Source organism: Beta vulgaris, chromosome 4 (assembly GCF_026745355.1).
Source record: "Beta vulgaris subsp. vulgaris cultivar EL10 chromosome 4, EL10.2, whole genome shotgun sequence".
Lineage (NCBI taxonomy): Eukaryota > Viridiplantae > Streptophyta > Magnoliopsida > Caryophyllales > Amaranthaceae > Beta > Beta vulgaris.
Genome location: NC_079205.1, coordinates 51484185 through 51497151, shown reverse-complemented (window position 1 = coordinate 51497151; position 12967 = coordinate 51484185). Strand labels below are relative to the sequence as shown.

At 39.1% G+C, this 12967-nt stretch overlaps 1 protein-coding gene across 1 annotated transcript; it reads left to right on the top strand.

Annotated features, from left to right (window-relative positions):
* The first annotated feature begins 4553 nt into the window (after nt 1-4553).
* Nucleotides 4554-12764, top strand: LOC104891052 (glutathione synthetase, chloroplastic). Its single transcript, XM_057394348.1, has 12 exons — nt 4554-5016; nt 5389-5558; nt 6256-6331; nt 6409-6539; nt 6637-6759; nt 6843-6924; nt 7178-7257; nt 7426-7495; nt 7857-7978; nt 8075-8214; nt 8323-8515; nt 12268-12764. The coding sequence occupies exons 1-12, from the start codon at nt 4666-4668 to the stop codon at nt 12389-12391; spliced, it is 1662 nt and encodes a 553-aa protein (XP_057250331.1). The 5' UTR covers nt 4554-4665; the 3' UTR covers nt 12392-12764.
* The last annotated feature ends 203 nt before the right edge of the window (nt 12765-12967 follow it).

The following is a 12967-nucleotide window of genomic DNA, read 5'->3' as shown; positions in this document are numbered from 1 at the left end:
ACATGGGGGAAGTAGAGTACTATCTCCCATATTTAACCAAACGAATTCCATATGGAATTAACATTCAAGGACATGAAAGCTCTCATTGCAAACCCGGGCCTAAACCCCGAAACAGCCGGTGTCTCTTGATGATGTACTGGAATTCCGAGTTTCGATCAGCTCATGTCCCTCAAGTGTTAGATGCCGGTCGTCTTCCCCTAACCATGCGACTTTTCTTGAAGTGGTTCCTAGAGAAAGAGGTAGAAGTAGAGAGCGAAAAAAGAGCTTTCTTAGCGAGCCTAGGGCCGTGGATAGACCCTCTACCAGTACTCCCAATAGTTCGTACGATACTTCGAGTGGAGCAGAAAGATGTGAAGATGATTGCAAGAAGCAACTCGAATGCTTTGATGCTAGCAAGACTTCACCTACCGATGAAACAACTAGGACTGTCGACAACCTGGGAGAGATAAACGGGCGAAAAAACCCTCGAGAAGCCGAGATAGTCCTTTGGCCACATCGAAGGATGTGGACCTGTCCACAAACCGGAGCCGTGGTAGACCCATAGGTAGTAGGAAACGAGGGGGTTCTAAAAATGCTCCTCGACAAGACACTGTTGCATAAAGGAATGACGGTTCTTTTTTGGAATGTCAGGGGATTGGCGAGGCCATGCTTCAAGCCAAACTTTCGATTACTTATGCAACAGCATTACCCGTCCCTTGTAGTCCTTGCAGAAACTTGGGCAGGGCGGGAGAAAACGGATGAGATTGTTGGTGACTTGGGCTTTGATTCGTGGCATTTGCTTGAACCGGATGGGTTTTTAAGCCTCCCTTGACTATCAAGTATAATAATCGCGACTCGAGGTAACATCTACTACTAACACCTGCACCCCCCCCCTTCCAACTATATTTATGATGATTTTAGATAAAGTTTTGATGATATGTATTTATGAATTGCGGGATATGAAATGTTTTGTTGAATGATGTTTATGATGATGCTATTGTAATAAATTGGTATTCATGATCCTTATAAGATGTTCTATGAAATATACTTTAAAATCACGAAACGTGATAAATGAAAGTGAAAGATGGTTTATGGCACTATTATGCTCAGTGGATCGTGCACGTGTCATTATGTTATATGGCGGCAATGCCACCTTCTGATGGGGGACAACGTCCTCGGTGGTACCTGCATTATATTTGGCATTATATGTCACCTTATGATGGGGGACAAAGGTCCTCGGTGGCTTTGCCTTATGTTATGATGTATGGGTTTATGCCACCTTCTGATGGAGGACATATGTCCTCAGTGGCTTAGTCTTTTGTTGTACTCGCCAAGTACCAAAGGAAGATTTCTGGTAATTAATATGATATAAGAATGACAATACGAATCTTTATTTTAAATTCCTAATATGAATTATGAAATGGTTTAACTATATTCTCTCCTTTCTGTTTGGAAATAAAATGAGTTGAAATGAATTTACGTTGTTAGAGTAGTATGTTACCGGGCCTCGGCTCATGACGTTTTGTTTTTCTGTTTTAGGTACCGATGGGGATGACAAAGTGGCTTAGCAGTGAAAATTGATATTAAAATGACTCAAACACTTATAGTTTTTGTAACCTAAGTTATCAATTAGTTTAATTAACATTAACTATGTTTTACTTTAATGAGAAAATTCTAGAGAGAGATTGAGCAATTTTGCAAATGACAACAAAGTACGAAAAATTGACTCTCTCCCCCTCTATAAAGAGTTGTCTTTGTCCTGCATCGCGACACCCTCTGCATTACCCTTAGCAGGCCCATGAAAGACATGCTTCTAATGAGCCCGACCCAAAATTAAACAACTAAAGGCCCAAAATAAAAAAAAGGCCTAAAATAAAAAAAACCAAAGGCCCAAAATCAAAAAACCAAAGGCCCAAAAACAAAAATCCAAACAAATGCCAGATATCTCCAAGCCCAAGTATCCTTAAAGGGTTCACGGTCAAATCTGGTCAACACCTCAGTCAACGGTCAAGGGTTAACCAGTGGAAGGTTGACCGACGTTCTACCCATATATTTTGCCAACAATTGGCTAAGTACATTCAAAAGCAACTCGGGGTCCCTCATAGCAAGGCTCATTATTAGCCCCCAAGTTATCACCTACCCTGTTTGGCCTGGCCAAGGGGCTCAAATGCCTTAGCTATCAATCGGCTAGGCACTCACATGACCAACTCGGGGTTCCTCATAGCAGGGCTCATTAGCCCCCGAGTTGTCACCTACCTTCCTTGGCCTGGACAAGGGGCTCAAATGCCTTAGCTATCAATCAGCTAGGCACTCATATGACCAACTCGGGGTCCCCAAAGCAGCGCTCATTAGCCCCCGAGTTGTCACCTACCCTCCTTGGCCTGGCCAAGTGGCTCATATGCCTTAGCTATGATTCAGCTAGGCACTCACATGACCAACTTGGGGTTCCTCATAGCAAGGCTCATTAGCCTTCAAGTTGTTACCTACCCTCCTTGGCCTAACCAAGGGCTCAAATACCTTACCTATTAATCAAATAGACACTCATGTGACCAACTCGGGGTTCCCTCAACACCTGAGTTGACACGCATCTCACAGCTTGAAACCCGGACGCACACGGAGTCGGGACCAATCCCTCCACGGGATCCTCCCCGAGGCACCCTGACAAATTCGGGGTCGGGAGTGCCATCCCTAAGCTCCGGACCCACTCGGGGATCTTCCAATAGCCTTCTCGACGAACTTGGGAGTGGGGGTTGTCCATCCCGAGGAGTCACAACTCGCTCGGGGAGCTAACATCAGCCCCCTGAAGCACTCGGGAGTGGGGGCTATCCACCCCAAGGAGTCTTAACTCACTCGGGACCTTATCTGGGGGCTAATAATGCATTTGGGGTTAGGGCTTCATACACGCACACAGTCGGGATCACCAAGAGCTCTAGACACCCTCGGGGTTGGCCCAAGACACTTCTTCTATCCCAACTAGGTAGGGACGTAATACTCAGGGTCGGGATTCATGTTGTGGAAGGCACGTGACTCCTATGTATTAGGTTTATCGAATCATGCCCCCCAGGCCTAACCAGAGCTAACATATCCAGAAGTAGGGCCTGATGATCACATATATTCCGCCAATCAATCACATCCTGGATTGATGATCCAGCTCCGATTACTTTGCGTGGGGCTTATTGTTTGGACCCATGACCTGGCGCAATAAATATCAGAAGAAATTCTCCCAAGGTCTAGGATATAGTCCTCAAAAGGGCCCATCAGCTTTTCAAGAATAAAGCAGCTTTACCCTAAAAAGGTGACATCTTTCCTAAGTATTGGGATGCTCCCCAAAAGGGTTTCCTATTTGGGGGATTCCCAACACTATAAATACCAACAGTCTCATCAATGAAAATGTATTGAATTCTCACCTAACAAAACCAGAGCATCTCTCTCTAGACTTGCTTACTTTCTCTCTCTAGCATGTCACTGACTTGAGCGTCGGAGGGCTTTCCCGGAAACACCCGCGAGCCGATTTTTCCTTGTTTTGTAGGACTCCTAGTCATAAGACTCGGGATTATATTTCGAACTCGGGATTTGACTATCACCTTTAACACATCACTCTTTCGACTAGTTTCTTAGCCGAAACAATATGAGAATATAAAATTTTTATTTATGAATATTAGTTGACATATAATGAACACTTGAGAGAGAAAAGAACATAGAGGACAGAAAATAGGAGGGAGAAACAAAAAAACACAAGAGACAAAAATTATTCAACATTATAATCTCTCTGAACATTTAGAAAAAAAACCCTGATGTTGACTATAGTCACTGAACTCTGAACATGTACTCTCTCTAAATGGACTCATTCAATAGTACTATGAGCAACATCTAACCCCACTAAACATATGATCGCTCTTAAGTAGAGGGGTTTTTTAAGCATCGCCCCAAATTCATTTTTATAGACTACTTTACTCTTCGTCTTTTCAACACCACCCACCACCACCTGCCACCTCCTGCAACTACCCGCCATCACCTACCTGCCCACTGCCACTGCTACCCACCAGCCACCTGGAAGGAGTCGAATTTTTTTAGGACGATGGGCGAACGTCAAGCCTGGACGTTCGCCCATCGTCCTAAAAAAATTTCGACTCCTTCGAGGTGGGTGGTTATGGCAATGGGGTGGTGGTGGCAGGAGGTGGATGGTGGTTGAGTAGGGTGGTTGGTGGTGGTGGTTTAGGGAAAAGGAAGGAAAAGATTAGAGATGTAATTTCAACTTTTTTGAGGCGATTTTAAGTACTTTTAGGGCAATGAATAGAAGTTCAGTTAATAAAATTGTAGAGCATACTTGTGTGAAACTTAAAGTGAGTAGTCCAAACCTATATATATATATATATATATATATATATATATATATATATATATATATATATATATATATATATATATATATATATATATAATATTAACTTAATAACTCATAATTGACTTTTAAAGTAAATTGAACTAAAATATTTAAACTCGAGACTCGGCTCAAGTTCGAGTAATAGTGTTACGAGCCAAGCCTTGGTGTCTGTTCGACTTGAAAGTGTCCACCTACTAATTTACCATCCTCCTCGGAGAATCAGAGAAGTGACGCCCAATAGAGGATTGAAATTTTTCTAAAAACAAAAGCAAAATGCTGCACCAGAGCAAGAACTAAAGAATATGGGATGTGGATGCTCCACTCTCTCAACACCCAATCACAACCTTTTTCTCTCTCTTTCCTCAACACTTCCCATCAAACCAAAATCAAATTCTTCTAACTATCACCCAACTTTTTCATTTCATTCCCATCTCCCTAATCTCAGCAACATAACCATGTCTCAATCCCCACTTCCATCATCTCTTCCTCCCAATTCCAGCAAAATCGTCTCATTTGAAACCCACCAAGAAATTTCTGAAAAACCCATCTTCAATCCACATGAAATTAATCCAAAATTGCTTCAGAAATTGCTTTATGATGGCCTGGTTTGGTCTTCTCTTCATGGGCTTCTTGTTGGAGATAGAAATGTTCTGGTATGCCCAAAGTTTTCTGCTTTAGATTAGCCTATACTTGTTATATTTTTTATCTTTATGTTTCTAATTTGACCATTTTAATTTGTTGATTTGGGTTTTCCTTTGAAGTTGTTTTTTCTTAGAAAAATGCACAATTGTTGATTTAAGTTAATTAAGATGCTAGGTGTTTTGTTGACATGATTGTTGGACCATGATAAAGTTACAATATGTTTAGAAATTTAGTGAAATTTATTTGCTCTTTGCCTAAAGAAAAAGATTCATAGAATATGATTTTGGTAAAGGAACTATTATTGGTTTTGTGGCAGTTAAACATTGTAATTGGGTGCTAAATGCAGAGTATTTCTCTCTTTAATATGGTTTGTTAATTTGCAGAGATCAGGGACAGTTCCTGGGGTTGGTATGGTTCAAGCCCCATTTTCTCTTTTGCCTGCATCATTCCCTAAGGATCACTTCAAGCAAGCATGTGAATTAGCTCCAATTTTCAATGAACTCTTCGACCGTGTCAGTTTGGATGCGAAATTTCTCCAAGATTCATTATCGAGGTTCGTCTTCACCATGTAGATTTTGTACATTGTAGAAGTTATATTCTTGTTATCTGCTGTATTTCTTGTCCCTTTCCTATCTCCAATTTATATCAGCTTAGTTCTTTTAGTTACAAATTGTGAAGGTAATCAAATATTTTAATTCGTGCAAAATCTCGAAAAGTAACTCAATTTGCTGAAGGACAATAATAAGGTGCAGATGTGAATTTCAGTATGAACCTGGCTATCTTCAGCATGATTTTGTCCCGGGCTACAGTGTATACTACCAGATTACGTTGCCATATTGATGAATCAGATGTTTGTAGTTTAAACTAAGATACAGTGCATATCATGGAGATAAAGTAGTATTAGATGTCATTGAGGTTCATGAACAATGAGTTTGTCAAATGTCAGCGAAGTTAGTCTTTGGGTGGCAAGGAAATGTAATGGGTATAGCATTCACGATTTCTGCAAAAAGTCTTCATCCCTTATGACAAGAGTGTCAAAAGTTGCCATCTCAGTGAACCTCTAATAAAAAGGATTGGAACTTGGCTCCTTGGTCAGAAAAGCTTTAGAAGTCTCTCCATTATCATTCCAAAGCTTTCTTATGGAAATCAACACATGTCACTTCGTGGGTCTTTCACTCAGTTCTTTATCAATGTCAGTTAGCAGATTGTGTAAGTGAAACTAAATCTTCCGACTGTCTTTTATATTACAGAACCAGAAAAGTGGATGATTTCACGTCAAGACTGTTAGATATTCACTCCAAGATGATAGATATTAATAAGAAAGAGGTGAGTTTATATCTTTTCTAACTACTCTTTCAAATTTTGAATGGCAAATAATTATCTGATTTGAAGATTATACATAGGAGTTACGCTTGGGCTTACATCGCTCAGATTACATGCTTGATGCACAAACCAAATCACTTCTCCAAATAGAGTTCAACACAATCTCATCTTCATTTTCTGGGCTTTCTTGTCTTGTCAGTGAACTTCACAGGTAAGCTGTCCTCTGGATTACAAAATATATACTCTTGTAAATCTAAGGCTGTTAAGAAATAGTAGTGTCTTCTGACAGATTGGAGGTTGTAATGTAGGAACTTGCTTGGTCACTATGGAAGTCAGCTTCAAATGGACTTCAGAAAGGTCCCTGAAAATACATCTGTTCATCAGTTTGCAAAGGCACTAGCTGAAGCTTGGCGAGAGTACAATAATCCAAGGTTTGAGTTGCTTAAGAGGCTGTTATTTCTGTTCCTTGTGTCTCATGTTCTTGTATAATTTACAGCATTGTTGAACTCGACAGGGCTGTTGTTCTAGTTGTGGTTCAAGCTGAGGAACGCAACATGTATGACCAGCATTGGCTATCTGATGTATTGAGAGAGAGATATCCTTTTTGTGTTTCTACCAAAAATAAATGTGGCTATCTTAAAGCAATCACATTACAATCTAGATAGTTTAAATCAGTGTGATTGCATGTTTTTTTGGGTATAAATGAATGGTCAACAAAATGCATTCAAACTATACACAAACGACCTTATAGAAGACTTATTCAGAGGATGGGGCTGCATTTTTGAAGATCTTTTTCCCGGAACTTAAGTACTGTCCTTGTGCCTCAGTTTTTCTTAACTGTGTAATACACATGATGTTACATCTATCAGGAAGACATTAGCAGAAATTGATGCAGAGGGCGAGTTACTGCCTGATGGAACACTTGTTGTGTATGTGATGACAAGGACGTTGTGCCTTCCCCTTATTCCTTTTAATTAAGGTTTTTCTTATATTATTACTATTACTATTGCTATACAAATACTGTAAGATAATGCTGTGGCTTTTATGACTTCAAGTTTTACTTTCTACTTTCTAACTTGTTTATTGTAATACTGCAGACAGGGGGAAGCAATTGCAGTAGTGTATTTTAGAGCTGGTTATGCACCTACTGATTATCCTTCTGAGTTGGTTAGTGATCCTGCTTCTGTTTATGACCCTTGATTTCACTACAACAGGAGAAATGTATTGCTCCCTTCTAGAGTTTGGTGTGCCAGTTCTATTCACAATTAAATCTTAAATGGGCTTGTATATGCATCAAAATGAGGTGAACCTTCGGTGATTTTCTTTTTGACTGAGGTTATAGCAGCTGCCACATAAATAGCTTGCAAGTCGTAATTTGAGATGTTTTAGGGATCAGATTTATTGACTTGAAGGTTTCATTCTACTTTATCTTTTGCTGGTCTAATTTATTACCTGGCATAGAAATAAATACATAACAATGGATCAGTTGCACTTCAGTGCTAATCATATAGTAGATAATGCTCCACAGGAGTGGCGAGCTAGGCTATTGGTGGAGCAGTCATCTGCTGTGAAGTGTCCTTCAATTGCATATCATTTAGCAGGTACCAAGAAGATTCAGCAGGAGCTTGCAAAATCCAATGTACTTGAGAGGTAATTCTTGAGTTTTATGCAGATGTTTGACTCAAAATAAATTATTTTTACCACTAGCTGAGCTCTGAATTTGAGCTGTCCCTGCTTCTTAACCAGGTTCCTTGATAACAAAGATGACATCGCCAAAGTTAGAAAATGCTTTGCAGGCCTGTGGAGTTTAGATGATACTGAAGTTATTTTAGATGCGATTGAAAAACCTGAGTTGTACGTGATGAAACCTCAGAGAGAAGGCGGAGGTACCACTACTTGCAGTCTTGCAGACTTCATTACTTGTTTTATATGTGTGTGTGTGTGTGTGTGTGTGTGACTTGTAAGTTGTAATATTGGACCATCTTTTCTTAAAGGAAACAACATTTACGGAAATGATGTGAGAGAAGCGCTTCTAAGAATACAGAAGGGGGGATCAGAAGATAATGCTGCATACATTCTCATGCAACGAATCTTTCCGACTAATTTCCCAGCGCTTCTGGTAAGAGAAGGCATCTGTCACCAAGATCATGCTATATCAGAGCTGGGCATATATGGTGCTTATCTGAGGTATATAAATGCGCACTGCACTATATCCTACTTGATCAGCATAGCAATAGGGATGAGAAAAAAAATCATTGAACTGCTTTCATCTCAAATCTTATTTTGTTTGATATATTAAAGCTCTAGCCATGAGAAGAAGAGAGAAAGAAACGTAAAGAATATACTGCCATGAAAAGCTTTATGTTGGTGATCATGTAGCACCTCATCTCCATTTAGCCTATAGGACATTCTTAGGCATTGAGAACAATCTTCTAATGGCCTGTTTGGTAGCAGCTAGTAAATTGTGATAATGATTATAAATTCACATGAAATTGTGTAAAGTCTTATGCAGTCCCATGGTAATTGAACTTTATCCAGACGTGATTTTCTTCACAATTTTTTCACCACTCAATAACACCTTAACAGGCCGTTTAGTAGGTGTTACTAGATAATCGTAATGACTATGAAATCATATGTAATTTCCAAGGAAAATCTTCTTCTCTTTTTTTGACAGTAGGATAGATGGAAATAAAGAACAAACTAAAGCACATCTTTCTAGCTTGGGTAGCTAGGTAATGAGCCTTTTCTACTTTCTCTCTTCCAACTTTGGTTACTCTAATAGAGTCAAATCCTGTTGCTATATGGAGGATATCCCTAAGGATATTACGGATAAAGGAGTATTCTTGTTTTCCCGTAGCCCCTCAACCAGTTGCTTAGAATCTGTCCAAATTTCTAAAAACTTGATTTGGTGGTTTCTAATGCCGAAGAGAAGAGCAAAAGCTTCCGCTTGGATAGTTGAATTTGCATCTATTATTTGGCTCCCTTTTGCTATTTCCCTGCTATTATAAAAAAGAACCCAACCATAAGCTGCCACTCCCGGGTCGTACTTCCTTTCCTTGTTTTGTTTCCAAGCTCCGTCGATGATTAGAGTTGCATGACCACTTTTCTCTTTCCAGTTCTTGCTATTTGATCCCCTCTGATTCTCGCCTGTACTTAGATTTTGTGACAATCTCTGGTTTTTTCGCATAATTCATTTATCTTGATTTCCAGTGATTGAAAATGCGATAAAGGTCATTGGGCTTCACGCTGGACTTAGGACTTGGGAGTAAAAACAATTTTGTTTCTTAGCAACCAAATGCTCCAAAGTGTACCTATGAAGTCAAAAACTCTTGAATCCTGGTTTTCATCCTCTTGCATTAAGTACCACACCCAGTTTCTTGACCATGCAGCTATAGAGATATTAATCAGACTTTCTGAGTTGATTCCAAGGGTTGAGCTCTTCCATATTCTTAAGGTTATCTCATAATTTTTGAAAAGATGAGTATCCTATTCCTCTTTACTCCCACATAGTGGGCAAGGACTCTCGCTTTGGATTTTCCTTTTCCTAAGGTTTACTCCGGTAGCAAGCGCACCATTAGCTAACTTCCAATAGAAAATTTTCCATTTTGGCTAGAAATTTTGACTCCTTAATTTCTTCCAGAATTTAGAAGGACCATTGCTTGGGTTTTGAAGTTGGATATACAACCAGTAACCAGATTTGGTCAAATAGTTAACATGCGTTGTTTTCTCTCAATTATACTCATCCTCTGTTTCTATTGATGGGATATGAATTATTTTAATGGTTTTGATGTCATCCGTATCAAACCATTCATATAATAGATGCTCACTCCAGCTGTTATTTTCCAAAATTAGGTCACTAACCCACTCTGGTTTTGGGTCTTGAGTACATATCTCCCTAACCTTGAAGCACATTTTCCTCCCTTCGGCCCAGATGGAGTCTATGATACTTGTTTTCTCATTGCCTATTCTTTTCCCTATTCTAGTGGTCAAATCACCTACACTCTTCATAATGCTTCTACCACCCCAAGTGTTGTTTTGGGGAATATTTCCTCTCATGCTTTTTTCCGAATATTTGGCTCTGAAGATTTGGCTCACAAGAAGTGACTGGTTGTTTTGGATTCGCCAAGCTTGCTTGAAAAAAGTAGCTTTGTTGAGAGCCACTAAGTTCCTCAAACCTAACCCACCATTATTTTTGTGGTTATCAAGGAGGCTTCTTTTTCTCCAATAGATAGGTTTCTTCTCAAACTTCGCTCCCCACCAAAATTTTAAGATAGAGAAGTGTCTTTGTTGAGAACCTTTTTTGGGATCAAGTAAATAGACATAATGTGCGAAGCATAAGCAATAAGAATGTTGTTAATAAGTCGGGCATCCTAGGTATTTCCCTAATTTTACTTGTTGGCCACTTTGAAACCCTTATTCAGGATTCTCATGAATTTCTTTAGAGTGTTTTGGCTGAAGATTGTAAAGGATTTCTGGATATCTATCATTATTGCAGAAGCTTTCCAAGGTAGTCTTTAAATTTCCTATGTTGCCCATAGTTCCCTTCACAAAGAAGAGTGTGTCATCTGCAAAGAAAAGATGAGAAAGTTCTGGCGCTTTACGATTCAGCTTTAGCCCTTTAATGAGCACCTGTTCTTGTTGTTGTAATATTTTCCTTGAGAGGACTTCCGTGCACAGAAAGGGGGTCCCCTTGTCTCAACCCTGCTTTAGGTTTGATCAAACTCACAGGTTCACCATTAATAATGGCTGAATAGGTAACAATAGTAACACATTCCATAATTAGATGAATCCACAACTCTGGCATTCCTATGGCTTTTAGGACCTCTTCCACAAAGTTCCAACTCACTCTGTCATAAGCCTTATTGAGGTCAAGATGTAAGATCATTGAGTAGTTAGAACCTTTTCTACTTTTTCTTTACATAACTGAGCATTTCATGTGCTATGATACAATTATCATTAATTGACCGACCCGGGACAAAGGCATTCTGGTTTTGATGATTAAAGAATGCATCAACGGCTGGAGTCTTCGCAATAGGCATTTAGAGATGACTTTGTAAGATGAATTGCATAGACTAATAGGTCTAAATTGACTGACCTGGTCTGTCCACTTTGGGGATTAGTGCAATAAAAGTTTGATTTGTCCCCCTTAGCATATGCCCTCCACTCAAGAAGTTTTTCACCACATTCCATTGTTTTTGAAGAAAAACCGGAGAAATACCATCGGGCCCTGGTGATTTAGTAGGCTTCATGCTAAACATTGCTGCTTTTATTTCTTCTTGGGAAAAAGGCTCCATAAGATACTCAGATTGTGAAGCTGCGGCTCAAGGGCACAATCCAATCCTTAATCTCCTCTGCCGAACGATTCCGTTGTTGATCATTAGAAAACAGATCAGAGAAGTAAGAGACAAAAGGTTCCTTTCTTCTCATTACCATGTCATGATGGTAATGAAATCCCATCCTCAAACTAACACTCCATTAAGAAGAAAGTAGATGCTCTGGGAAGAAGTAGCATTGCCATGAGACTTCCCTTAAAAAAGCATTACCTTTACGTATTATGACCACTTACCAAATGGGCTATAGAATTACTAATGGATGGTAATAAAAATTATGAAGAAATAAAAGGAATTTGTAGAAGGAAAAACATTACCATGCACATTGGAATGAGACTTTTTTTTCACAAATGTGCCTATAAATTCATTACTGCTCTGCTACCATTATTCATTTTTGTCTACCAAATGGATTGTTCGTGCATACTTGCCAAGTGTAGATTGAGTTGATTGAACGTAAAGCCTATGTTTCTTGAAACTTGAAAGAGTAAAAACTGTTTTGGTAATATAGAATTTTTTAAAGGGAAAGTATTATCATGGAACGAAAAAGAAAAAGAGCTTCTTCTATCTGTGAAATAATTTGTCTCACCAAGATTTGTATCAAATGTGCAGAAACAAAGAGAAGATTATCATGAATGAGCAATGTGGTTACTTGATGCGGACGAAGGTCTCTTCATCAGATGAGGGTGGAGTTGCAGCTGGTTTCGCTGTCTTGGACAGTTTATATCTAAGTTGATAGCTTTAAGGAAAACTATTCAGTACTGCTGTACTGCTGAAGTTTGGCATTTGGACATCCATTGATTTCTTCAGCTCATTTTGGCATCACCATGTAGTTCACAACGGCCTTGTGGGCTGTGGCACTGAATGCAGGGACAAGTTTCTTCAGACTTTCTTGCAAATAATTTTTTTTAAAAAAATTCTGTTCCTCGGCCGTTAAGTAATTATGGTTTTGGTTTTTGGTCGTTAGATTCATATAGGAAGTTCTGCTTCAAAGTTTCCCATCTTGGATTCTTCGGAATCTAATTCCTATGTACATTTCCTTGAAAGTCCTTGTAATTTGTTTGGTCAACATAAGGAAAGTTGCACTTCCTATCATGGGAGAGTTACAACTTTTTTAGCCGTTTCCTTTTTTTTTCAGGGGAATTTTTAGCCGTTTCTTAATACAATGCATCAAGTCAAAAAATTTAAACAAAAAAAATATAACAGACACTTAACAATTCCAAGTTTCTAACCATAAAATCAAAGATGGGAAGTCTTAGGTGAATCGGGTTCATTGTGTTTTCGAATTTTGATTATATAACACAGAAACTGA

Bases quoted from the DNA above. Each gene is read 5' to 3' on its own strand.
- LOC104891052 (XM_057394348.1), top strand. From the start codon at position 4,666: ATGGGATGTGGATGCTCCACTCTCTCAACACCCAATCACAACCTTTTT. The intron at 6,925-7,177 runs TATCCTTTTTGT...CTGTGTAATACA, and splicing joins CTGATGTATTGAGAGAGAGA to CATGATGTTACATCTATCAG. The intron at 8,215-8,322 runs GTACCACTACTT...CTTTTCTTAAAG, and splicing joins ACCTCAGAGAGAAGGCGGAG to GAAACAACATTTACGGAAAT.